Consider the following 27,951-nt stretch of genomic DNA (forward strand, 5'->3'; position numbering starts at 1 on the left):
AATTTAAATAATTAAAAAAATAATTTCTGTTTACATAATTTTTATAAGATTAACTAGTAAAATCATATATACATATTCTTCAAAAATTGTACAATATTTAGTGCTCTTAAGAATAATTTTCTGCTAAATTTGTTTCTCCCAAACAAAAACCAAAATCGATTTTCAGCCATGTGCACTGTTAACAGTTTTTAAGCTGTCTAAGTTGTCAGTTCCTTTGAGACGTTTGACATATGATTTAGTGATGTTGATGCCATAATTGGACAGTAAATAATTGTTAAAAGGAGTATAAAAAACAGGAGCACCAGCACTGCCCCGATGATTCAAAATGTATAAGTTTCTGGCATTGGGCCTGCTACCCTACCTTCTGGGTTTACTGAACAGCACCAGGCTGACTTTTATTGCAAACGATGAGTCAGACACTGCAATAGGTTCGTACGAAGTCCATACTATTTTTTCTGAACAGAAAGTTTTCATAGCTTTTGTCACCTAGCACTCACCCAAATTATTAGAGGCTTGCAACCACCTTCTATTGCTATATTGGCGCTACCAAGCCTCGCTCTATCTGACGGAGTTTTTCAAATAGACCCTAGCGTTTATCTTGACGATTTTCTGCAGCGTCTTCATCGCAGTAACTACAACTCGGTGGTATTCAGCAAGACGGAGCTCTTTTTTCAACACATTGAGAAAAACCTTCAAGGTGCAAATGAGTGCATTAGTCTGATTTTGGCGGAGCCCAAGCAGCTTTTAAATAGCCTCCACGATCGCCATCTTGCCCATCGCTTAAGCCTATTTATTTTTTATTGGGGAGCACGTTGGCCACCCAGCTCCCGAGTAATACGATTCAGGGAGCCGCTTCGAGCGGTAGTGCTAACTCGTCCTCGCAAGAAGGCCTTCCGCATATACTACAACCAAGCTAGACCATGTAGCGACAGTCATCTACTGTTGGTTAATTGGTACGACGGCGATAACCTTGGTCTGCAACGAATTCCTCTCCTCCCGACTGCATTATCCGTGTACGCCAACTTTCAAGGTCGAATTTTTCGGGTGCCTGTATTTCATGTAACGCGTTGTGAATGTAAACAATAATACAGGGCCTAATCTATTGCATATTTGATTGCAGTCTCCGCCGTGGTTTTGGGTAACGTATTGCAATAACAGCTTCGAAGAGGACGATGAGTTGAACAGCCTAGACAGTATAAAGAACAGAAAGTTACGGGTCACGGGTGGTCGTGATCACCGCCTACTCAAGCTGTTATCCAAGCAAATGAACTTTCGGTTTAAGTATATCGAAGCACCCGGCCGAACCCAAGGCTCAATGAGGTCAGAAGATGGCAGGGATTCCAACGACAGCTTCACGGGGGGCATTGGATTGCTGCAAAGTGGAGTAAGCGGTTTTGAAACCTATTCTTAAACAGTGAAATTTAGATTTTTTAATTCAGCAGCAGGCAGATTTCTTTTTGGGAGATGTCGGTCTAAGCTGGGAGCGACGTAAGGCTATCGAGTTCTCTTTTTTCACACTGGCAGATTCAGGAGCGTTTGCTACACATGCCCCCAGACGTCTTAATGAGGCTCTGGCCATTATGCGCCCGTTTAAGCAAGATATCTGGCCACATCTAATCCTTACGATAATTTTCTCCGGTCCTATTTTTTATGGCATTATTGCCCTGCCTTATATATGGCGTCGTCGACGGGTGAACTCAGATGTCGAACATCTCGGGAAATTATATTACCATATAACGTACTTAAAAGAGATAACTCCACGCCTATTAAATTTCAACCCCAGAACTGTGCTGTCTGCTCAACAGATGCCCCACCAACTGTTTCAGAAGTGCATATGGTTCGCTATACGTCTGTTTTTAAAACAATGTAAGTAACAAATATTTTTAAGGTATTTTTTTTAAGGTTAGCAATTGAATTAATCCTTAAGCTTTGTTTTAAGGGTTTTCTACAGTTAAGTCGAGCTTTTTTATATTCAAACAGGAGGAAACGCTATAGTCGAGTTTCTCGTCTACCAGATATCCGTTACTCAAATAGTGGGAGAAACTTCGAAAATGAAAAGAAATTAAAATAGTTTTAAAAGTGTGGGCGTGACAGTTTAATGCGGTTTTTGGAAGATAGGGCGGTCGTGGTTTTTTGGCATATAATAAAAAAAATTAAATTGAAACTTTTTCAAAAGCGTGAGCGCCTAAGTGGGCATGGTAGCGTTCTGAACCAAACATACGCTGTGTCTTCTTCTATATAATCTGCTGGTCTAATATCAACCTTTTAGCTTTTATAGTTCACGAAATCTCGAGGTTCTTACGGACGGACAGTCGGACATGGCCAAATAGATTCGGCTGGTGATCCTGATCAAAAATATTTCTACCTGTTACATACTTTTCAAAGAATATAGTATACCCTTTAACTCTACCAATGGGAGAGGCTAAACAATTTAAAATAAGAACTCGTATTATCTTCAGTTCATTTAATGTTAGATATTATCCCTTCTTAGATATTATTTTGAACGCTACAAAATAAATGTGTTATATTTAAATGTGTTATATTTATTTTGTAGCGTTCAAAATAATATCTAACAAGTGAGATCGCTATAGTCGATCAGATACCCGTTACTCAACAAGTGCAGTTCGAGCAAGAGAAATTTCAAAATGTTTCTGCCATATATGGAAAATTGGCTAGAGAAATAACAAAATGTAGAGTCACGCCCACTGAGGGTCGGTGGGTGTTTTTAGACGTCCACTCCAAAAATGATTTTACCAAAATCTATTTTGAGCCAATAAAAATTGGCAACACAAATAATAAAAAAAATTCAAATATTTTTCCAAAGAGTGGGGGTAACAGTTTTGTGGGCGGTAAGGTGGGCGTGACAACATCTGTAAACAAACTTGTAATATCTTTGGAATCTGTATGCCTAATCTCAACATCTAGCTTTTACAGTTCCTGAGATCTCGAATTAAATTAACTTCACCAGGGTTGTGGATAGTCTGTATTCCTATTAAACGTAGGGAAAAGAGTCAGGCAATGACATTGACATACACAATTAAACATAATTAGAGAGCATTGACACTGTTGCACACAATAATGAGGTAGGCCATCAAAAAGCGAAGTAATATGGCTTCATTGGGGCACACCAACGGTAACTTTACAAATTTTTAAAATGGTTCATTAAACTTTATATTTTAAGAGCAAACTGTTAAATAAGAATGTATCCACATTAACAGATTTTGGGCGCTAGATATAACGAACTGGGCGTGTGGGCGTGGCAGCTTTAGTGTTTTCTGGGAGTTAGTGTTATCTCGAGATCGCAGCGTTTGACTTAGCTACTGATCCCATTTAAAAACATAAACACTTCTTAGGGTCAACAAAAACGCTATTGAATTCTTTTTATGGGAACGATTGTGGTCGAATTTTCTGTTATTATAAGTTGACTAAAAAATTAAAAAAGTAAACCTTTCTTTGCTTTAAGATTCTGGACCGTTTTTTTTTAGTAAACTTTCATGTCTTACAATCGTATAAGGAGGGCGTAACAAGACTCAATCTTCTAACAATTTGAACAGAAGTCGATGGCTTGCAATTGTTTAAAAGTACAAAAAAGTTTTCGTTCCAAAAACATTATTTAATTTGGTCCGAACTTTGATTGACTAGAGTCAAGGAATAGGACTAAAATAGTATGTTCAGGTACTGTGTAAAACGTATCAAATGCATTTATGTTTCCTGCAAATATGTATATATTTGACATAGATAGAGAAGTTCATATTTATTACAATAGATAAGCAAGCTTACATCAACATACTCTGTACTTTGTCGTTCTTGTCCGTCGTTTCTCTCCTCCATTCATGCATCCAGACGCACTGAGCAACAGCGAAGCGCAATTCCTAATTGTTCAGCTTACATTTCTTGTTAACTTCCTTATTCCGCCTCATGCTCGGAGTTGATCTAATCACCCGATCTACTTTCTACTCCATCTACTAATTGGCATTTTATTTTGCCTGTGGTAATTTGTCCGGGCATATCATTTTGCCGATTTGCCGTTACGACCTGTGCTATTGATAATTTTTGTTCTGTTTTTTTTTTGGTTTTTATTCTTTATTGTCTTAGTCAAAATATGAGTTGCTTCTGCGATAATTTCGCATGCCGATTCCTTTGCGAGGAGTAGAGTAGTAGTTATGTAGAGTTCTTAGAGAAAAGAGAAAGTTAAGAGAGCTATGATTATAAATAACTTTTTAAAACCCAATATATGTTACATATTGTAACAAAATATTGAACGTGACCATTTATAAATTCCTATAATTTGAGGGCTCGTCCGGGATTACCGCAAATATAAAGAAAAGACAATAAAAATTCTAACATCAGCATTTGGCAAATGAAAGTACTGGAGATTATGTAAAAAACGCGCAAGGGAACCGTTTGTGGAAGTAACGGCAGTCATCGTAGATCATCAGAGCGTCAGTCTGAGATACAGGAAGTTACGGGGAACTGAAGGCTTGCAAAGTAGTTTGAGGACGGCGTTGGGAGCAACGACATGCAAAGGCAAAGGCGAGCGAAACTAGTCAACAGCGTGATGCGGGTACTGGAAAAGTAGAGGTGAGGCGGAGAAATCTGGAGGACGCGGAGTCTCAAGCAGCGCGGAAGCATTGTGTAGCAGCATCTAAAGGGGTGCAAACCAAAAGTTAAGAAAATCTAAATAATTTAGCTGTAGAGTGGAGTCAGTGTCAACTTTTTATTTACTCAAAGCAATATATTCACCTATATGAAACTGGGATTATTTAAAGGTAGCACTATGTAAAGAATTTGCTGTTAAAATATCGCCTGCTGAGGTACAAGCCAAGTTAAGTCAACGGGCGCAAAGAAAATGGGAAACTCTACATGAATATACGTTGATGGAAATAGCTAAACCAGTCAATCTATACAGATAGGAAATTATAGAGTATTTCGTGAAGGGAGTTCTAGATGCAAAAGCAAACAAAATCAGAGAGAATATCATATACCCCTTACTCAAATAGACGATGTGAGAACGAGAAATTTCAACCTTTTCTGGAATATCGATAGAAATTGATCCTGATCAAAAATATATATATTTAATAGGGTCGGAAACGGATCCTTCTACCTGTTAAATTTTTTTCAACGAATCTAGTATACCTTTTACACTACGAGTAACGGGTATAATTATATTGTACCAGGCTTACACGATTGAGGAACTAAATGAGCTTCGATGTGCTCATTTCTACAAGAAATTACACGGCATATTCTACGTGTTCTACAATTGTAAAATGTTTCGTAGCACATGAAGAATTATTGCAAGAAAAAGAATTATACGTTTTACCGTTAAGGTCATCGTGCTACACAGTGCATGGTCGAGGTGAAACAGGAAAGCAGTACTAATACTGTTCACTTGTAGAACCCAGCGACAAAACTAAAAAAGCGAGCTTATAGCTTATGGCCTTGAACTGAAAGTGGTAAGGCAATCATAACTTCAATTCTGAGGACTGGTTGACACAGGCGCAGATCTAAGCTTAATGCGCAGAAACACTTTCTTTAAACAAAGCAATACACGAGAAGCAGCGCAGCAAGAGACAAAGTTTTTTTTAAAGAGTTTAAAGGCTTGTGTGCAGAATAGGTTTGATTTGCACATCAACTGGAGTATGTGCCAAATATTACACAGTAAAGCCCAGTTTCTAGGCTACGTAATTCAATGTGGCACCATAACTTCAGGTCCTTTGTCGGATTTGCTGAAAGGTGATTCAATTAGCATTCGAAAATCTAAAGACTGCTCTTATCAGCGAACCAGTTCTCAAGTTGTACAACCCCAACTTACAGACAGATATCCACACAGACACATCTGAGTACGGGTTTGGCGCCTTTTTTTGCAAAGGGATCCTGAAGACAGAATTTCATACAGTCCAAAATATGAGTCGCTAGACTTCACGGTTTGAGGAAAAGTACAATTCGTACGCGCTGTTGGCCATTATAGGTGCTCCAGTCAAGTGACGTGTTGATATATAAGGCATAAAGTACACGATTGTAACCGAATGTAACAAAAAGGAAGTTCCTCTTCGAGTAGCTCGTTGGAATTTATATTTGCAGGACTTCAACTACAAGATCGAGCATCGCTTCGGGACAAAAATGAAACATGGTGATGCTCAGAGTCGAGTGTCGAATGGACACAATCAGTTTGAAGCTTAGCAGATGCATTATCAACTTCCCAATGTATTTCCACTGTTCTTAGACTACGGTATACAGGTTCTTGGCTCTTAAGGCATCCGCCGCTCCGGACTCAGGTATACACCTGATTATTTCTGTAGCAAAACGCACAGTGAAAGACGAACGTTCCACCCTAGCCTGTTTTCAAACTGGTGTGGGCGTATTTGAAAACGCTAGGGTCAGATCTGGATTCGTGTTTTAGCAAGGCGTCTCACCATAACCGTGTTCCGCCTTTGAGGCCTTCAGTAACCTGTGTCTTGATTCTGTGACTTGCTTCGTCCCGAAGGTCTCAAAGAAGAGATATTTCTCCAACGCTCAGCCTGCTTATATAGGTTGCCTTCTACCGTTTGGTCTTGGTGTTTCCATTTCCAAGGTCCAAACTGCAATATTTTACGGTTTGACCTCTTATGCACGTTACAGTCCGGCTTTGTTATTTTCTTGAAACCGGCACGTCGAAGCTCTCTCGCCGTCTCGCTCTGAGTAGTGCGGTCTCGATCTCCCTCATAGAAATTTGAAATAACATAAATGCCGAATTTCATTTTCACTAAATTTTTCAAGTTCAGTTAAAAAATTTCAAGTTTTTGGATTTTTAAAATATTTTTTATATTGTTAATTTCACTTTCCATGTTATTCCATTGCACTGTGCGAAATTTAGCCACTTTTTCTGGCAAAAACACTTTTTCTGAAAGTCCGAATATATAATATTAAATGTACGCATTCATAATAGACAAATCTATAGGGCTGCATACCAGGTATTAAAATAGATGGCATCACAACAAAGAAATCAGCAGTTTAAAACAGCTGTTACGCGTACAAAAAACAATCTGCAACATTAAGTTTTCCCCCGTTAAACAAATTTTAATATCTTGGAACCAAATGTGTGTGTTCTGTAAGTGTTTGTCAGTGTACCAGCAATATAGTAAACATGTATATTATGTTGCTTTACAAAAGCATTTTTTGATGACTTAACTTTGAAAAGTGAGTACGACACAGTCCATTAATGAAATATACCTGTAATTATTGTAATTTCTATACAATTTTGGGATAAGTTGTAATTTGAAGGACCTAAGACCACTTTCTCAAATTCAGAGCAATTCTGTGTTGAAAAGGAGCTACACAAGTCGCATGCTGAATTTTTATTATTATTATTCTTGTCAACTTTTGTAAAATACGAAACCAATTGTTTTTTGCTTAGATCATACGAAATTAGAGAAAGCCTTTTTTAAAATGAGTTATTTAAATATAGTTTTTGGGATACACATAGATATGGGTAGTATAAATGAATGCAAAAAAATAAACTAAATATCTATCTTTGCTGTGGTGTTATTAACTACAATAAATAAAAGGGGCGGCCAAGTCCTCCAATTCTTGGTATCATAAAATATTTGCGCTAGTGTAACCCATTACTAAAATCCCAAACTAATATCTCTTTCCGTTCTGTAGTCAAGTAGTCAAATTTCCTATAGTACATCGATGATTCCACCTTGTTCCACTTATGTTTGGATTCCTCAAGTAATTATCTATTCCCACTTTTAACGTAAAAATTTGGTTGACAACTTCTTTATTTTACTTAATAGTTTAAGCAGGATATTCTCTTGTTAATCCACTCTTAATGCATTTTTTTAATTTCACATTTTAGAGTCGCAAGATATTATTATATACGCTCGTATTTCGGTCGGATACAGGCACTTTAATTTGTTAACTATCAGTCTGTTTTTTCACATACAAATTTGAACATTAAAGTGGTTCTTGGAATGTATTTTAAAAAATAGTCTAGTGACTGGTTCTGTGACGGTAAAGTTAGGTAATTGTTTGTGTGTTAAAGCTGGTCGATGGTAGTTAATTTCTTGCTGTGCGTAATTGCATCTTGATATTACCTCACCACTAGTTGATGGGGTTGAGCTTCAACACGGAGCCTGCTATAGGACCGGCTTAAAATAAACGAACAAAGTGTAAGTCTACGGTCAGCTTCAAAATTTTTGGCACTCGGTTAAGTTACCTTGCAAAGTCCTTCAGGCTCTGAAAGTTTGACCATGGTTCTTGAGCTCTGTTGATCTTAGAGTAAATCCAAAGGTCGGCAGATCAGTACACGAGGGTGGCTTTCGCCTCCAATATATTCGGACCAAGGAGCTGGCTGAATGAGTGGGGTCACATCCGTCGGATATTTTACTCATGTCTTTATAGCAACATCCTCAAAAGAATCATGGAGAGTTATGTATTTAAGATGTATTTGTACGCCCAACTGAACGAGGGGCCTAGTCGCGATATAGGAAACAGTAAAGAAATGTGTTTTATGTGTTTAAAAAGTGCGAATTGACATTAGTCTACTGGAATAAGGAGGTAATAAAAGGTTGGCATCCCAATTCAGGCGCCGTAAGGCAAACAGTAAGAAGTTTTTTGAACCGATTCAATGCGGTCCGTGTGAATTCCGTATTGTGGATCCATACTCAAGAATCGGAGGGACCAGCGAAATGAATAAGGTGTTAGTAATGTAGGAATCATGAAATTCCTTTGACCATCTTTTTGTAAAGTCTGGCCTTATTCACAATAGACAAAGTTTAGAGTCCAGAAAAACACCAAGATCATCAAGTTACATCTCCCGGCAAAGACTCTGTTTTAGAGGTACGGTTCAAGTAACTTATAATAGGTTTCGGGCAGAATCGTTATAATGTTAAGGTCCTAAAGATAATCTGTCAGTTTTTGCGAAGATAATTTTCGGTGTCGTATGTAATTCAATAAAATTATTTGGTGGGCTTTGCCGTTGTCGCACGATGCAAGCTTTCAGCTTGATGTTTAGGTTTACTGCTTTTATTCATTACACGTGTTTTTTATAAAAACCATTTCCCTTTAAACCCTCTGTGATCCAAGCGGGGCTTACATCAGGTAATTTTATTTAACCATTTAGGTATTTGATGACTGTCCGGAAGTAATCTTCTGTTTTGGTTTCCCTTATGGTTTCTTTTGAGAGTGGAATTATGCCGGTTTGTTGTATTATATTATTTGTATTGTATTGACAGGTTTTTGATAATCCATTAAATAAAACTCCAGTCCTTATGGTAGTAAAGTACATGACAACATGACAATTATTCCAAATAGCTTGAGTCATATTTGTAGTTGGCTCTTATAGAATTTTAAATTCATAAGCGCATAACTTGAATGTTTACTCACCTGCTTAAAAGGAATCATTACTTGTGCGCAATCCAATAGTTCTAGATTTAATTATTTCTGGAGCTACAATTGACACATATGACACATTATGACTTTATTAACGTATCTAATCTTAAATGTTTGTTTCTCTTCATGGATTTCCAACGTTGTCAACCTGATGAATAATTAAATATTTGTTATAACAGAAAAGGTAAAATACAACTATGGAAAATTTCTGGTTCTGGTACTTTGTTATTTCATCTAAAGTAAAATATTCACCATTAAAGTATTCACGTCAACTTTTGATCTTTTGCTGGATTTGTGACAACATAGCCGTCCTAATTAACTGGCCTCTTCTCCTTTGTTCCTCCGCTTTTTTCCTTGACGGAACTTTGTGATGATATGGATCCTGGGGTCGGTGAAATAATTGGTGCTGGTGATGAAGTTGCATCAAAAGTATTGAATGGCAGATTGACCCCGACAGATGATTTTCACATTTTGCTAAATTTTCTGCTCGGCGTCCTGCTACTGTTGTATCTTTTATTTTTGATATACTTGTGATCCCATTTGTGTTCATAATGTTCCAGATCTACTTAGCAAGCTTTTAAAGATTGTTGCACCTTTATAGCCAGTGTCATCACAGTCTCCAACAGACCAATTTCCTCTGACCTACACTGTAGTTGGTTTAGCCCTCCGCAATCAAACTTTCCAGGCAATCAAACTTTGGCAGTTGAAACTATTTGAGTTGAACCTGGCTCATTATAGTTTTAAATTTAAGGTATGGTAATTCCCACCTGCCAATTTTTTTGCGTGGTTAAATAACGCGGAGGATCTTTCAGGAGGATCTTTGACATGACGAGCACGTGTGCTGAAAACCCTAATGGGTCAAATTGTGGCCATTGTGCCAGCTGACTAAAGTGGTCCTGTGACATCGTTTCGTACTTCAAGCGCACCGCTCGCGGTATCCCATTTGGGCATCGTCTAGCTAAATCTCCCGTTGAAAGACATCTTCCGCAAGAAGATAATTAATGCGTTCGTCCTTCACGATCTGATCACGCGGATGGCAGTATATAGAGCTAATGCGGTGAAACAGAACTATTTTAAAATAACTGTTTGATCGCGTCACCAGATCCGCTGATATTGAGAGTCGTTTCAGTGCATGTCGATGCATCGGCACATCTTTTGGATGACCGCCACAAAAGCATACCAAGAAAAGCGCCATTTTAATGCTAGGCTATTGCAAAAACTGTCATTTAATGATCTTCCATACGAACTTTTGCAGGAGTTGTCGTACACAGCATGTAGCTTAGTGAGAAATGCATGGTGCGCTTAAGACGCGCGTGGTTGCTTTCGCTAGAAGCAATTCAATGTATCTCCTGTAATTCGAAATACTGCACGTACATACTGCTCAATTGCCGATGTGGGAGACCTAGATTCTGTACAAGACTTTCAATTAGTCGTCAATTAGTGCCCTCGCTAAACTTGATTGACCAGTGTTTTGGTTGGTAATCCGGACTACAGCTGTAGCCAAAATCAACGTGAAAGCACTTCGTTGTGTGGCAACTGCTCTGGTAAGATGTGTCTCACGAAAAAGAAGTGAGCTGTAAGCTGCACTGTCTGTTAGGGCAGGGCTTGGATGAGGAGCTGATTCAGATGAGCTGGAAACTTGCACGGTTGGTTGGTCTGTGTCCATGGCGCCACAATTTGACATTGGTCGTCGTGCTAGGGCAGTCTAGCCCTAGCTAGACTTCACGTCTGCAAAAAAACGTGTTCATTGACGTTTTCATTCCATTTAAATCCGTTTCCATTTATTATGCACAAGTAAATTGATTTTAAAAATGTTGGATTTAATGACTGACGCAGGGAATGTCCCGATTCAGTTGAAGTATATTTCTTGAATGATTTTAAAATATCAGAAAGTGGAGGAGAGCCATAGGCACGCATGGTGTTTCTGTCAGCACTCGGCCGGCGTGAGAACGCTAACTATGTAATTAAGTATATTATATTGGCCTTCAAGAGGGTGCTCGTATTACCCTTGCACTTGGCCTGACAGTTTACATACACATTTCAACAGAGTGCTACAATGTGTTTGTATTTAATTGTTTATTAATGTTGCTGACAGTGAATACCCGATATGTGTGCCTACCACATCTCCATCCTTTTGAAAAATAACGTAATAATTTGTAGTTATTTTCTATTATCTTATTCTCTTTCTTGTTTATACCCGTTACTCCGAAAGTAAAAGAGTGTACTATTCGTTAACAGTATGTAACAGGCAGAAGAAAGCGTTTCCGACCACATAAAGTATATACAGGGTGCGTTATGAAAGTAATGCGCATTTTCTAAGAAAAATATATTTGTTGATCCAATCAGTACAAATTATTAAAATTCTTCAAAATAGTCCCCTCCTGCGTCAATACACTTGCGGAGACGTGTATGCCACGCCTGGAAAGCACCCTGAAACTCCTCGACAGAAATGCCTTTCAGGAACCTTGTTACGCGAGCTTGGATGTTCTCCACCGACTCCCAGTGTTTTGCCTTTAGCTCTCTCTTTAGTAGGGGGAACAAAAAAAAGTCGCACGGAGCTAAGTCAGGGCTGTAAGGAGGCTGGGGCACAACTGAGATCTTCTTCTGGGTCAAGAAGTTGGTGACGACGAAGGCCGTGTGGCTGGGGGCGTTATCGTGGTGGAGCATGAAAACGTCTTTGATGTCTGGCCTGACGCGTACGACTCGGCGTTTCAGTCTCTTGAGTACCTCTTGGTAAAAGGCTCCGTTGACAGTTTGTCCTTGCGGTACAAACTCAAAATGGACGATTCCTCGGACGTCAAAGAAGACAATCAGCATTGTTTTGATACGAGATTTGCTCATGCGCGCCTTCTTGGGTCTGGGAGAAAATTGTGTGTGCCATTCGGAGCTCTGTCGTTTGGATTCTGGATCGTACTCGAACATCCAGGATTCATCTCCAGTTACAGTAAAATTTAAAAAACCTGGATCATTTCTAATCGATTTTTTGCATTTTTGCCAAGTTGCACACAAAACTTTATGGCGTACCGCTGTTCCAGCGAACGCTCCATCGCACCGTGACACAACAGAAAAAATGACTTCGCTCTACGACACGTCCTACCACTTCTATTGCTCAGAGCGAACTGAGACCGCCCCAAATTTTCAGACAGGTCCGAGCGTGCTACGACAGGTAGTTACGTGACAATGAAACCATGCGCATTACTTTCATAACGCACCCTGTACCTATAGACGACGGAGACGCAATATCTGGGACTCGTACTCTTACATGGGACACACGACGTACTTGACATCCTTCGAAACATACATCGACAAGACATGGAAATTGATATAAAACTACTCAAAAACCCAAAAGCTTCTTTGACCGTTCACCACCGATAAGCACGTAGCATTAATATAATAGGTAGTGCCCATAAGACAATTGCAGGAACCCCAGATTTTGATGACTGGGAACAAATAAAATTATAACAAAGTCAGTCAATATACTCCGAGTGCAAGCAAGATAGAAATCAACAGTAAATTCCAAGCAAGACTTAATGCTATTTCAAGGGCTCTTAACACAATTCAGAAACCAGATGCTGACGTCAAGCATTTTCATCCAATAATTTTGGAAAAGAATAAAATGATAATTACAAACCTTGAGGACTTAATCCTCACTGATACACTGATACTTGCAAAAATACATTTAATCTGCACTCTTATACTAGACAGCATCGACATAAAAAATTAATAAATAAACAACTCACCAATACAAGTATAACTGACCTTAGAAGTCTCTCTTTCCAAGCTTTCCAAAATTCTAAATTATTTCATTTTTTGATCAAATATCCCAAATCTTTGTTAGGTTGTAAAAAAAAAAAACATAATTTTCCTGTTCAACATAAGAACACAATTTTAGATCTAGAAGAAGGTTATACGGTGTAACGAAGTGGACTGTGGAACGAAGAATTTCGCTGTACGTGACTGCCTTACCGTTGTGGGCACTACTTTCTGCAGAAGACTACAAAATACTTCATGCGCGCAACAACTGGTATCTGGAACCAGATGAACAATGTGCCCAATGCCCCAGTCGCCTGGCTCTGTGACCAGCGGTTGAAATCGGCGAGGGCATTGCAGTAATAAACAGCGCGACCATGAATGTACATCCGGGTACAGCCAGATGGTCGAGGGAACTTTTCTCGCGACTTATGACGACCACGTCTCACCAGATGGCACCCGTTACGTGAACCACCGAGGCATCCTGAAGAAGAAACCTGCTGTATTAAGGTCAGCCGTGGTAAACGTCACTCCACACAATCCCACATCGGGGATCTTAGATCCGGATTATTTTTACAATCATATGGCAGCCTGACACCCTATTACTACTAATCGCCGCCTGTAAATCGTAGCAGCGTAGAATGAGAAAGAGGAGCGCGTTTCAAACTAGTAGGGGAGGAGAGTACACAAACAATCTTGAGTTGGCTGACAGCGCTGTTGCACCGGATGCCGTCGCGACGAAGTTGCAGCCGACATCAAAACTCGTACGCGCACGACAGAGACGCCGACTCAGCATTCAGCAGGCAGCGGCGGCTACATGGTTCGCAGCTTGCCCTAGACGGCAGTTTAAAATTTGTTCTTTTATGGTTCTAGCGAACTTAATTTAAAAAAAATTATAATAAACGATTATTATTTAACGAAATAATGAGTCCTCTTTTAATTTATAAATAGTTTCGAAAATGTCGTCAGATTTCTACTTCAAATTACTTTCAATGTCCTCAAAATCCAGATAAAAATCCATAGAGTGAGAATCGAGCTTAGATGCTCCCGCAGTTTCTCTGCATACTCACGCAGATGAAGATAAATATTATTGGGCAGCTGAGGTGCCGTGGAAAATAATTGTGTCTCGAAACAGATTTTCGATCTTAATGCATTGGTTAGACATAGGAGTATCAGCTAGAAATTATGTAAACTTGAAATATTCTAACTTTAAATTATTTTACACATTTTCTTTTATTTTAACAGCATGCAATGAACTACATAACGGATACCGAGCGAAGTTTTTGACCATAGTGTATTGGATAGCCGCAACCTATGTCTTGGCCGATGTATATTCAGCTCAACTGACCAGCCAGTTTGCACGACCTGCTCGAGAGCCACCAATTAATAATCTTCAGAGCCTGCAATCAGCGATGATTCACGATGGTTACCGTCTATATGTAGAGAAGGAAAGCAGTTCATTGGAGATGTTGGAAAATGGGACAGAACTGTTTCGTCAGCTTTATGCTCTGATGAAGCAACAGGTGCTCAGGGATCCTCAAGGATTTTTTATTGACTCTGTGGAAGCTGGAATTAAACTAATTGCCGAGGGCGGTGAGGACAAAGCAGTGCTGGGAGGTCGTGAAACACTATTTTTCAATGTTCAGCAATACGGATCAAATAACTTTCAGCTCAGTCAAAAACTCTATACTCGGTATTCGGCGGTCGCCGTACAAATCGGTTGTCCCTTCCTAGGCAGCCTCAATAATGTGTAAGTAAATTAATTTTTCAAATAAAATATCTAAAAGTAATTCGTAATAAAGTCGTAGGGTGTAAAGGGTGTGAGGAGATTATTTTTTCCTTAATCGTAATGAAAATCAGACTCCCTTTCGCCAATATACAGTTCTACCGCATTATGCGTAAACCAAATGGAAGTGATAGCACTAACCCCAAGTCTCAAGGTTATCCAAAATGATGGCAACATGTTGATATCCAAAATGATGTCAACATTGGGGTTCCCCGACCAGATGCTCGTAAGTCAGATAGAGGAAGTGCGAATGTAAACTTTCAAAATTTTATCGCATACTGGAAAAAAAATAATGAAGTGATCAAAAGTTAAAAGATATGTAAAAGTATCGTGGAGTATACAATATTCTTTAAAAACCATGTAAGCACGAGTATAGCAGGAAAGTAAAGTCACTCAGCAGGTAATAAGCGGTCCAGGTTGCTAAGGTCGGCAGATAAACAAGATTCGGAGCAAACGGATGAATCCGCGGTAGAGGTTATGCAGCCTGGGAAATCTAGAGATTTCGTTTTGTCTGCACTGGTTTCACAACCAGTGATTCCACCTGTGAAGATTAGCTTATCGCCACAAGGGAATATTGAGACCGGATTACCGAAACAATTTGGCCCTTTAGAATCACTATTTGCCCAGATAAATATAATATCACTTATATCACTTGGTCATACATTCCGCCGCCTTCAGAATTTCCTGACTATTCTAATCAATAGGCCGTTATTTTCTAAACATTTCGATAGAGAAAAAGAGACAACCCGATAGACAGTTCATCATATTCGAAATTCCCTTGGTCGATTACTGGACCTTTTTTACTAGTCCTGTCCAAGGTTGGGCCACTTACTCAAACTGAAGATACATACCATTCGAACTGTGTTCAAATTTGTGAGCGGAGATTTTTTTTGTGTTTTCGGTGAAATGTTCTTTTTTTAATTTTATTTATGCAATTTGTCTATCTTTTCTAAATACTTAGGTGCTCGGTAAAATTTAATAGTGCTTAATGCTTATGTGTTACAAGAACTATTTAAACTGTTGTAATTTCCAGTTTGCACAGGATCCCAAGCAGTTTTATACTTTCGTTAATACTAAGCGTAAAGCCACTTTTAACCCTTCCTAGTTTTATTTTTAGTATACGCCGCTAAATATAAGGCGACAGTCTTACCCAGTTTTTCCAAGCAACATTGCTCTACGTCATTCTGAACAGCGTTATTCTTATTCTTTGATAGTCTTCCCACTCTGAACAAAAGCTCCCTTCTTTACGATCGTCAGCGTGTTAACTCTGTGTATTCGCCAGGTCCCAACGGAAATCCTGGCTGTCAGTTACCTTATTTAGTTTAGTGTAACTTATTTAGTTTTTGCCATTTACCAGTAACAAAGAACTTAATGCTCTTTATACCCGTTACTGGTGGAGTAAAAAGTTTACCAGATTTGTTGAAAAGTACTTAACAGGCAGAAGGAAGCATTTCCAACCATATAAAGTATAAATATTCTTGATCAGGATCAATAGCCAAGTCGAACTGGCCATGTCCGTCTGTCCGTCCGTCTATCCGTCTGTCCGTATGAACGCCTCGATCTCAGGAACTACAAAAACTAGAATGTTGAGATTAATCATGCAGCTTCCAGAGACATAGACGCAGCGCAATTTTTATTTCCAAATGTTGCCACGCCCACGCTCACAAACTGAAAAAAAACTGCCACGGCCACATTTTTTGTAAATGTAAATTTTTTTTAAATTTTTTCCGCTTGAAAACTTCAAGGTAGTATACCGCATTAACGTTTTGGCCGGGTGGAACAAATTCTTTGTGTACAATACCCTTGGATTCATAAAAACAAATCAGCATTGTCTTCACTTCACTTCTCCAGGCGAGATTGTTTGGGTTTCGGACGAACCGGCGCCTTCCATTTAGCACTCTGGCGTTTCGTTTCGGGATCATATTGAAAACACCACGTTTCGTCACCAGTTACAATCTTGTAAAGGAAGTTCGGGTCTTTTTTTGCCTCCTTAATGATGTACTTTGAATGTTGAATTCGGAGCAATTTTTGTCAATTGCAATTTTTGTCGTCAGTCAATTTGTGTGGAACAAAACGTGCACGCCCTTTTTGTAAGCCCAAATGTTCGGCCAAAATATAAGTCGATGTTTTGGAGATATTCAATTTTATTTCCATGACTTTCAATGATGATTTTGGCTGATTTTTTATGAATTCACGCACAGTATCTATGGAATTTTCGGTGATCACGGATTTTGGTAGGCCCACATGTTCATCGTCATTTATGTCCTCACGACCACTTTGAAAATGCAAAAAACTAAACAGCTTAATTCTTTTAATCAAAACTTAGCCTTAATTTGAGAAAAGTTACAAATTTTATTTGAATTTGCGCTTAGAATAGCGGCGACAACAACAAAGGTATTTGGCTGCGAAAAAGTTCGCCGACAACTATGCTTAGCGATAAATATGCATTGCATAGAAAAACAGAGAGAGAGAGAGCTGTTAATACTGCGGATGCGGCCGTACATTATAATAGGCATAGAAATAACATTGTTTAGTATTAAGTATCTATGGAATTTGATTTTGCTGTTAAGAAATCATAAGGAGTTGACTGCTGCCGACAATCAACTTTAACATAAGAAAAGTTGTCTTCTTCGACTAACAAATACTCAGAAAGAAATTTTAAGTTTAAAATATCGATCGAAAATGGGAAGGTAAAGTAAGGAACAAAGGAATAAGAAACGTGGAGGTGTATGGTAGTTAGTGTATGAAACAGACTTGCACAGAATATACGTCTTTAGTATCTGCATGCTTAATTTCAATTTTTGCTGCTGTTGGAGTCAATGACGGGAGAACTTTATCGATAGATAGGACGATAGGACGATGGTTTTGGTGGCGCCCCCTTTGGAAAACATGCTGCGCGATCTGGCGGTTTGAGTTAAGAGAGCCGGGGCTCGCTCACAGATTTCTCTTAAATGGTCTGGATGCTGTCCAATGACTCAAATCGGCAGAGGATGAGGAATATAGCGAGGAGCATGATTAAATGCAAATGCATGATTAATTTCTTAATGTGTGCCTTAAATAAAAGACTGTGAGCTTAAAATTCTTTTGGCAGGGTAAGTTATTTATTTATACAATTGTCCTTGTAGAAACCGGGGTCCCAACATAGAGGGCCCGGGAAAATTTCATTGGGAGTCGACGTAAACATATATTTTGAAGCAAATCCGCCATATCCTCTGGGTAAAGGAATTGGACAATCATAGATAAGCTTTCCCGTCTACTAAGGTTTCTGAAGGCAGAATCCTAATCCACCATCTTTGCCGAGGGCGAACCAGTGAGTCAGTTCCGAGCAACCGTATCTGCGCGACATCCCCTAATACCAGTAGAATTCCTGGGCATTCAAAAAGGCGTCCACCGCCCTAGTTGCTATCCACAAACGTCAAAAACTACCGCTAGACCTGGTGCTGAAATGTATAGTTCAATATCCTTACTTTTCTTGTTCAAATAATCTGTGTTAAATCTATACCTCAATTATTGTTAGGCATCGCTGCCCCTAAATTTGGGTCGCGAATTTTTAGTCTGTCTGACGTAGAAAAAATAATGCATATTCACGTTTTGTACATACACGTTCACACGTACTTACAAACATCCGCTTTTTTATGCACCGCCAATTGCGGGGCAAGTTTTCCGCGGTGTTTTGTAAGCGTCCCAGGCTATCCAAACTTACCGCTTAGACCATTCCTACATAGCCGTCGCCGATCAAGGGTGAGAGACTGATAAACGGATTGAAAGAAAAATTGAAAGAAAGAAAGAAAACCTTGGCTGACCTAGGCAAGGGTGGATACGCAATGCAACATGTCCGACCAGCAGAACTTTTATTATTCATCGTTTGTTTGTATTTATTTAATTTGTTATCGATAGAAATTGCTAGAATAATAATGAAATGAACATGTAAAAACAAAAGCTTTTTCTTGAGTATAAATGATAAGTCGGATGGTGCTTTTTTTAGTAGTATACATTTTAATGACAATTCTTGAATTATTTCTCCTCACTTCAACTTCTCGTGGCTTTTTTCAACTTCAATGTAATGTTCAGAGTGTTCTATTCTCTCTTTTCTCTATCTGACACTCATTTGCTAGTACGAGTTGGCAGCATCATACAACAGATGTTATGGTAACTACATCCAAATATAAATAAAATTATTCTAATTGGGGCCCCATTGAAAATATGTGATCGACTTTCAAGAGACAGCTAATAAGGCGAGTTTCCGTATAGGACGGCGGATGATTCCCTTGACAGTGCGGACGTTGGCTACACGAATGATGTTGTCCGCTCCTGCGATGGTGCTGACTATGCCTCCAAGAAGCCACCGTTGTGGAGGAAGATTATCATCGTGAACGAGGACCATGTCGTTGACAGCTAGATTTGGTGAAGTCTTCGTCCAGGTTGTGTGAGCTTGTAGTTCGTTTATATAGTCGTGGCTCCAGCGACTCCAGATGTGATGCTTTAGTGCGCTGACCCTTTTCAATCGATCCAACTTTTCCAGATTGTCGTCGATTGGTGGAGTTCAGGTAGTTCTCGGAATGCGTCACCCAATAGTGGCCAGGCGTGAGAGCGGCCAGGTCATTCGGGTCTGATGATAGCGGATAGAGTTCAGGATCGCCTCGACGTCGGCAGCTGCAGTGGTTAACTTCTGGTTTCTCGAAGAGTGCGATTGAGTAGTCCTTTGACGTTTTTTACTGCAGCTTCCCATATGCCCCCGAAGTGTGGAGCCCTGGGTGGAATAAAGTGGAAGTTAATGAACTCTGAGCGACATAAATTATGGATTGATTTCGTAGTTTCGTCTTTAAAAGGAAACTGCTTCAACGATTCTAGCTTGTTGTTAGCTCCTGCGAAATTTGTAGCGTTGTCACAAAATATGTCCGAGATCCGTGATGTCGTGAGATCCGATACGACTTCGACATGTATAGCCTTTGTGGTAAAGCAAACGAAGAAGGCTGCTTTTCGAGAGTTGGTCGATAGCGACAACAATGTATGCATGAGCGAACGACTTGTCGCGCCAAGTCCCTTGCATTCACTATCCAGAACTGTTTTTGAATTAAAGCGACGAGCGTCCGTGGCCCGGCGTGATAGTTCTGTTATGAAGATGGCGAGCGAACTGTGACACAAATGGATCCTTAGCTGGGAGCAGGGCAGGATGCCTTTGTGTATCTGGGTATTCTGCTAGCTCCAGGCGTCCTCCGACCTTTAGCAGTTGGAAGCCATCTGTGTCCTGGAGGAAGAGATTAAGATTTTTAAGGATAGTGCGAATCGGATGGCCCTTCAGGACCGTGGACATCTCGTGAGCGAAGTAAATGGCTTGAATATTCCAGACGATATTCTGCTATTTGGCTATCTTCACCCACCTCGTCATTGGTGGATAGAAGGTTGGCAGTTGGGCTGAGGGAGACATCACAGTTCTTAGACTAGGGTGAACATCTGCAGGGCTCTCGAGGCCACGCATGTGGGTCCTTGCTAGAATTGGGTCCGCCTGTTCAAACAGTATCGGACTCGAGGGCCAACGTCATGGTCTGGTCTCAATTCGTGGTGTGGCAAGGCGAGCTTTGTCGCAATGTACCTCAACTACCTGCGTCTCAGTTCGGTGGCCTTGCCTGGAACGTCTCGACATAGCTATCTTGCTCCTTGGTTGACTTTGACGGCTGTAGCTCCCTTGATGCTTGCGTTTCTTAGCGTTGTTCCTCGTATTCTCGTTCTCATTGACTTTCTGCTTATATAGACCTCCTTAAACCGTTAGTGCTCTAATTCATGCCGTCTCATTCATACTCTCCACAGTGTCTATTTGCACCCTCTGTTCCTCCGTTTCTTCCCATTCTCTGATTTGTTCTGTAAATGCCAACAGGCAGGCTCTCCTTTCGCAGTTGACATTTGTGCCTAGTCGTAGCTCCTCACACTAAAATGACAGTGACAATCGATCGCCTTTTTATCGACGCGCCCACTACCTTAAGCACTAATGACTATAAACAATTTTTCCCTGTAGGTTTCATGCCTGAAAACGTTTTATCTTTGTTTATCATTGTTTTGTTCCTTCCCTGCAGCATCATTAATTATGTATATTAATTACGTATTATTGTAATATGAAATATGTTTTTTATTACGAGGACTGACTGGTTTGACAGCCCTTTTTAATAATTAATATCAAATTAGTACAAACGATATTGTATAATTCTTATTTAATTTATTAACGATTTTGTTTATTATACATACAGCATTAGTTAAGTGCGCTTAGAATGTAAGTGTCGCGAGAGACAGATTAGAACAAACGAAGAACGACTTACGACTGACTTGAAGAGTCCAAAGCAAAAGCGTAAGAAGCTGAGCATGCGCAAAAGCTCGTTAAAGAAGAAAGCGATAATAAAATAGTGAGATAATTGAAAGCTAATATGTGCAAGAAGTGACCGATTACAGTGGGCAAGAAAGATTATTTGAAAATATGATTTACGTTAAAGTTTAAATTGGCAAAAGTATAAATGTTTTAGAGAAATTAAATAGATCGCTAGTTCTGCTCCCGACATGCTCCCCCCGTTGGAAGAGGCATCCTTTCAACCGAAGTGGTATCGACGGGCAGAACAGCAATCTTGTTGACGGCTCTCTTGATTAGTCCAGTAGAAGTGCGTATTATGGCAACACGCACGCTTCCATCTTCGCCAGGAATGGTTTCTTCAATTCTTCCCAATCGCCATTGAAGTGGAGGAAGGTTGTCTTCTTTGATGACGACAATGTTGTTTGGCTCCAGATTTCGAACGGCCTTGCACCACTTGCCACGCTCTTGAAGAAGAGAGAGGTAATTGGAGCTCCACTTTCGCCAAAAGTTTTGCTGAATTTGGCAGACGCGTTGCCATCGACCAAGACGATTAAGGTCCAAATGCGTGACGTCAGGCTCATCGAAGGTAGCATAGGTTGACCCAATCAAAAAGTGACCAGGAGTCAAAACATCTAAGTCGCTAGGATTTTCTGTAATTGGACAGAGAGGTCGTGAGTTTAGCATAGCAGAGATTTCACAAACAAGAGTGCGCAGTTCATGAAAGGTCAGGATCGTTTTTCCAACAACTCGATAAAAATGAAATTTGGCCGATTTTACAGCCGCCTCCCATAATCCACCAAAGTGAGGAGAGCGAGGTGGGATAAAATGCCATTTTACACCGATTGAGGAAAGGGCGTTGTTGAAATCCTTGGTTTGCGGATCACTGAGGAAGAGTTGACGAAGTTCCTTGAGCTCATTCTTTGCACCAACAAAGTTTGTTGCGTTGTCTGACCAAATTGTATTTGGTTTTCCTCTGATATTAACGAATCGTTTAAGAGCAGCGATGAATGATGACGTAGAGAGGTCTTCAACCACTTCCAAATGTGTTGCCTTAGTGGTGAAGCAAACAAAAATTGAGATGTAGCATTTGGATGCAGGCCTGTTTCTCACTTCAGATTTGCAATAAAATGGGCCACAAAAATCGACTCCTGTGATGAGAAATGGGCGATTTGGCTGCACACGATCGACTGGCAATGGAGCCATGATATGCTCGCACAACTTTGGCTTCAGACGAAAACATCGTACGCACTTGCTGACAATGGCTGCAACTGTTTTTCGTCCACCGATCGGCCAAAATCTTTGCCGAATCGTGGCAAGAAGACTTTGTGGTCCAGCGTGTAGGAACTTGTGATGGTAGAACAAAATCATTGATGAAGTCACGGCATGTCGTTTTGGAAGCAGTATGGGATGTTGCGCGTTGAAGTCCAAAAGTGATTTTTGCAGTCGACCGCCAACTCATATTAATCCAGTCTCGTCGATAAATGGATGCAAGGAAAGTAGATCGCTTTTGGATGAGAGTTCCTTTTTCGAGTGCAAAGCCTTAAACTCGTCAGCAAAATGAATCAATTGTATGCCTTTGATGAGTAAATAAGTGCCACTTCGAATGTCTTGAACCGTAAGTTCACCCTTTGAGCGAGGGCGATCTTTGAATCGAAGTTCCAAAAAGCGATGAATGCAAGCGAAGACTCGCTGCAGTTTGCCAAATGAGTTTTGATATTTGCAGCTAAACGATATATCAAGTTGATGAGCTGCAACTAAAACTTGACGACGACGTTCGGGAAGCTCTGCTATAGGTGGCACGATTGCAGGCCAATTGTTTGACTCTGAGCGTAGAAAGGCAGGCCCTTCACACCATTGGCTCGATGTGACTAGCTCAAGAGGCGAACATCCACGAGATAATATGTCGGCTGGGTTCATCTGCGTTGGCACATGTCTCCATGTCATGTTTTTGGTATTATCTTGTATTTGAGCCACCCTGTTAGAAACAAATATGTTGAAATTGGATGGGGCTTCACGAATCCAGGAGAGCGCTATAGTTGAATCCGACCAACAATAAAAGCTGCAAGAAAATGGAACGATTTTAGAGATGTTGTATACGAGGTCAGAAAGTAGGTGTGCTGCAGCCAATTCCAATTTGGGGATTGTGAGTGTTTTTAAAGGAGCAACTCTTGATTTAGCACAAAGTAAATGCGAAGTATGACTTTCTGAGCGAACATATATACAGGCACCATAAGCGGATATGCTGGCATCGCAGAATCCATGTATTTCCAAAGACGCAGAAGGAAGCAAGAAGAAACGAGGAAATTTGAGATATCTGGCAGTTGAGAATTGCGATTTATGCTCCAACCATGATGTATGAAGATTTAAAGGCAAGATTTCATCCCAATCGAGATTGTCTTTATGCAACAACTGCATGAATATTTTGAGTTTTGTAACTATGGGAGATATTAATCCAAGAGGATCATAAAATTTAGCGATGGTTGACAGGATGGATCTTTTTGTTGCTTTTTCGACAGCGAGATCTGTTGAGAAATTAAAGATCAAATGATCGCGACTTGGGTCCCAAACAAGACCAAGAGTTTTTGTAATGTCAGTTCCGTCGTGAAACTGAAGCAGCTTTTCTAAATCCTCTTCAGATTCGCCTTCGAGAGTGGCAGCTTCATTGGAATACCATTTTCTTATTGGGAAGTGACCACGTCGTAACAGCTCTTTGACCTGCATTCGAATTTGCGTTACTTCTTCAACAGAATCGCCTCCCGAAATTAAGTCATCTATCCGTATCCAAAGTGTATACCTTGACCTCGTCATCAGGATTGTCGCGCCACAAAATGCACTGCAGATATTGATCAGGATGTGTCATGTGCAAATATCGCCACACAAGGCAATCCTGAAAAATCGGAATCGAAGTAACGTGGTGAATAGCTTGGGTTGAATTGATGGTCCAGCCAAAAGAAGATCATTCAATGATTGGTTTGTGGTTGATTTTGCTGACCCATCAAATACAACACGCAATTTTGTTGTTGTACTATCCGTTTTGCGAACGCAGTGATGTGGCAAATAGAATTGAGGCAAAGTAGACTGCTTGTTAGAAAGCGACAGGTGTTTCAAATCGAGGTATTCCTTAAGAAAGGCTGAGTATTGCAACTTTAAATCCAAGTCTTTAGCAAATTTGTTTTCGAGAGACTTAAGACGGCGTAATGCACGCTCATAAGAGTCTCCAAGAGAGTTCAAAGGAAATTTAGCTGGCAAACGAACTGAATATTGTCCAGAACTGAGTCGAAAATATCCCTTTTGAAATAGCTGCTCACACAGCAAATCATCGTCCGATATGGAAGATGCAGATCCAACGCAATGATCTATCTCCCAAAATCTTTTCAAAATGTTAGGTAAATCTTCAACTTCTGGAGAATGGGATGCTTCTAAGTTTGATACAGCCAATGCTGAAAGGCTTCTTGATGAGGGAGCAACAATTCCACCTACGATCCAACCGAGTCGTGTCTTTTGAAGATAGGGCAAATTTTCTGCAATTTTAATTTGGCCCGCGCAAAGTAATCCATAATATAGACCACCTCCAATTAAAAGGTCTATTCGTTGGCTTTTATTAAAAAGTGGATCCGCAAGATGAATGTTCAGAGGAATATTCCAATCAGAAGATTTAATGTCAAAATGCGGATGATAGCCGTTGATTGTGTTTTGTACGGCAGCAGTAAGCGATGTGTGATACGATGAATCACGAGATTTAAGCTCAACGTCGATTGAACTATTTGATGAGAGAGAAGTTTCTCCAACTCCCGAAATCCGTATGCCAGTTCGATGGGATTTCAGCCGAAGTTGGTTGGCTAGGCGAGTGGTGATTAAATTTAGTTGAGCTGCATTATCTAATAGAGCTCGACAAGGAACAAAAACTCCAGAGCGATTTTTAAGATAAACTACAGCTTTGGCTAGCATCACGTATTCGGTCTGATTTTCATTTTTGGGCTTAGGTGATGCAATCGATGTAGATTTAGATACAAGAATAGAAGATGAATTGGGCTGAGAATCAAGAGGAGATTGCCTAACGACAGTGCTGGTGCTCAGATCCATGTGAAGCAATGAGTGGTGTTTGGATTGGCAATGCTTGCAATGCCCAGACTTGCACTGTTGTAAGCTGTGCCCTTTATGAAGGCAGTTTAGGCAAAGATGAAGACGCTTTGCCTCCTTGTAACGCATCGTTGGAATCAAATTCAAGAATTTAGGGCACTTAAATAAATTATGGTCTTTGGCGTTGCACAATGGGCAAGAGGGGCCAGACGAAGAGATGAGGGCATTTCGATACGGTTTTAATTTTCCCACCTGAGCGCTGGATGTTTGGGTTACCACAGCGTTTTCCAAATTTTCCATCATTCGGCACCTCTTCTCTAAAAACGTTGACATCTCGGTCCATTTCGGAAGCTTGTACGTTGGCAAAGACTCTTCCCATTTTTCGCGTGTAGCTGGATCCAATTTTGAAGCGATGAGATGAATCAGCATTCCATCAGCAATTTCCTGCGATGATGCTATTGTGCTCAAAGCCCGTAAATGTGAATTCATTTTGTCGCTCAATTCACGTAGACTGCTTGCAGAACCTCTCTCAACACCTTTGAACCCAAAAATTGACCGTACGTGTGCCTGAAAGTGTAATAATTTGTTATCAAAACGTTTCAATAATAAATCCAATGCGATATCATAATTTTCACTTGTCAGCTCCAGGGATCGTATAGTGTCCAACGCAGCGCCATCTAAGCAAGATCTTAGATGCTGAAATTTCTCCACTTTGCTCAGATCCTCGAGTTTTCCAACTGCGTTCTTGAACATGGAGTAAAAATCTGGCCAATCCATGTAAGAACCGGAGAAACGCGGTAATTTGAATTCAGGGAGTCGAGAGCTGCTAGCTGAACACCGAAAAGTACTTTGATCCTCGATCACATTTCGAATTACCGTGGAATTAGCAATTAAGGATTTTTGTAAGCGATTGAGTTCACGATTTAATTTTGATCTGACACTGCAATAGACTTGGTTAAATTCGGTTCGCGCGTCAGAAGTCAACTCCAATAAGTCGAGCTTCTCTAGAGTGGTCTGAGATGCGTCAAAGTCTGATTGCATTCGAGCAGAAATTTCAATGCGCACCTCAAGATCCGACTCATCAAAATTATTTAGCTCTTCTTGAGTTGAAAAGTTGTTTAAAGCCACGATTTGCCGAAATATTGAAGACGATTTAGCCTTATGCCACAATAGGGTTAGGAGATCCCGTAATCTCCGAATTCATTTTTATAATTTTTCGAAAAGTCTAAAAACTGTACAAAATGTATATAAGGTCCGAATGTATATACTCTTAAAGGTTAGTGAACCTTTGAAACAGTTATTTGGTCACTTCGAAATATCACGCGATAGAAAAGAACGAAAATGTATGTGTTTGTATGTATATATATGTATGTATATATATGTATGTATGTATGTTATATATATACCGAAAGCGCGGCACTTGAAACTAGCTGTATGGTATGTAACCAAGCATATGTGATCCACTATGCACTTCTCAAAATTTTGTATTTAACTTTTGAAACACGTGTACAAAAGAATTTTTTAAAAATGTTTGAGTTTTTTGTTCGTTTAGAGCCTTTACACCGAATATGTACAAAGCATTTTTTAATAATTATTAAAAACGATATTTTAATAATTAACCGAGCCGAAAATTAGTGGTGTATCACGTCGGGGTCACCAATGTGATGTTAATGTAATTAATATCAAATTAGTACAAAACGATATTGTATAATTCTTATTTAATTTATTAACGATTTTGTTTATTATACATACAGCATTAGTTAAGTGCGCTTAGAATGTAAGTGTCGCGAGAGACAGATTAGAACAAACGAAGAACGACTTACGACTGACTTGAAGAGTCCAAAGCAAAAGCGTAAGAAGCTGAGCATGCGCAAAAGCTCGTTAAAGAAGAAAGCGATAATAAAATAGTGAGATAATTGAAAGCTAATATGTGCAAGAAGTGACCGATTACAGTGGGCAAGAAAGATTATTTGAAAATGTGATTTACGTTAAAGTTTAAATTGGCAAAGGTATAAATGTTTTAGAGAAATTAAATAGATCGCTAGTTCTGCTCCCGACATTTAAAAAAAAACAGTTGTAAGATTGACTAACACTTTTTCGCACTTTAAACTTTTTTGTAGCTTGATGCAGTTGTTTGAGAGCGGAATCCTAGATAAAATGACCGCTGCCGAGTACGCGAAGCAGTACCAGGAGGTAGCAGCCACGAGAATACACAAAGACAGCGTGCAGGCAAAAAGCAGTGAGGCTTATAGTCATACCGAAAGCTACGACAGCACTGTTATCAGTCCGCTTAATCTACGAATGCTGCAGGGTGCTTTTATCGCACTCGGAGTTGGTGCATTCGCTGCAGGTGCTGATCTATATCATTTGATGATTTGAAAACTCTAAAGGTATTTCTTCTGCTCAGGTTTAATTCTGCTGCTAGAGATAGCATTTTTAAAACTAGTTCAAGTGCGATTGTGGATTCAAAGCTCACGCCTGCAATGGATTAGGCATGGCAGGGAAGTGTAAGTCAGTGTATCTTATTTGGCTGAGCCGCTTTAAATAATAAATGTAAGAATCTTAAATTTAAGAGGCAAATAAAACTATTGATTAATTATGTACATTTTTTAAACGTCATTAATGA

The 27,951-nt window shown here is 39.8% G+C and overlaps 1 protein-coding gene across 1 annotated transcript; it reads left to right on the forward strand.

Moving 5' to 3' along the window:
* The first annotated feature begins 213 nt into the window (after positions 1-213).
* Positions 214-27,915, forward strand: LOC6548324 (ionotropic receptor 40a). The gene is made up of 7 exons (XM_001973903.3): positions 214-428; positions 491-1,059; positions 1,121-1,384; positions 1,443-1,866; positions 14,368-14,872; positions 27,446-27,675; positions 27,733-27,915. Exons 1-7 carry the CDS (start codon positions 326-328, stop codon positions 27,834-27,836), a joined length of 2,199 nt encoding a protein of 732 aa, XP_001973939.2. The 5' UTR covers positions 214-325; the 3' UTR covers positions 27,837-27,915.
* Positions 27,916-27,951: the final 36 nt, after the last annotated feature.

This window comes from Drosophila erecta, unplaced genomic scaffold (assembly GCF_003286155.1).
Source record: "Drosophila erecta strain 14021-0224.00,06,07 unplaced genomic scaffold, DereRS2 tig00000246-arrow-arrow-pilon, whole genome shotgun sequence".
NCBI lineage: Eukaryota > Metazoa > Arthropoda > Insecta > Diptera > Drosophilidae > Drosophila > Drosophila erecta.

Coding starts and splice junctions, on each gene's coding strand:
- LOC6548324 (XM_001973903.3), top strand. CDS start 326: ATGTATAAGTTTCTGGCATTGGGCCTGCTACCCTACCTTCTGGGTTTA. Junction 1,867..14,367: donor ACGTCTGTTTTTAAAACAAT/GTAAGTAACAAA, acceptor TTATTTTAACAG/CATGCAATGAACTACATAAC. Junction 27,676..27,732: donor AGTTGGTGCATTCGCTGCAG/GTGCTGATCTAT, acceptor TCTTCTGCTCAG/GTTTAATTCTGCTGCTAGAG.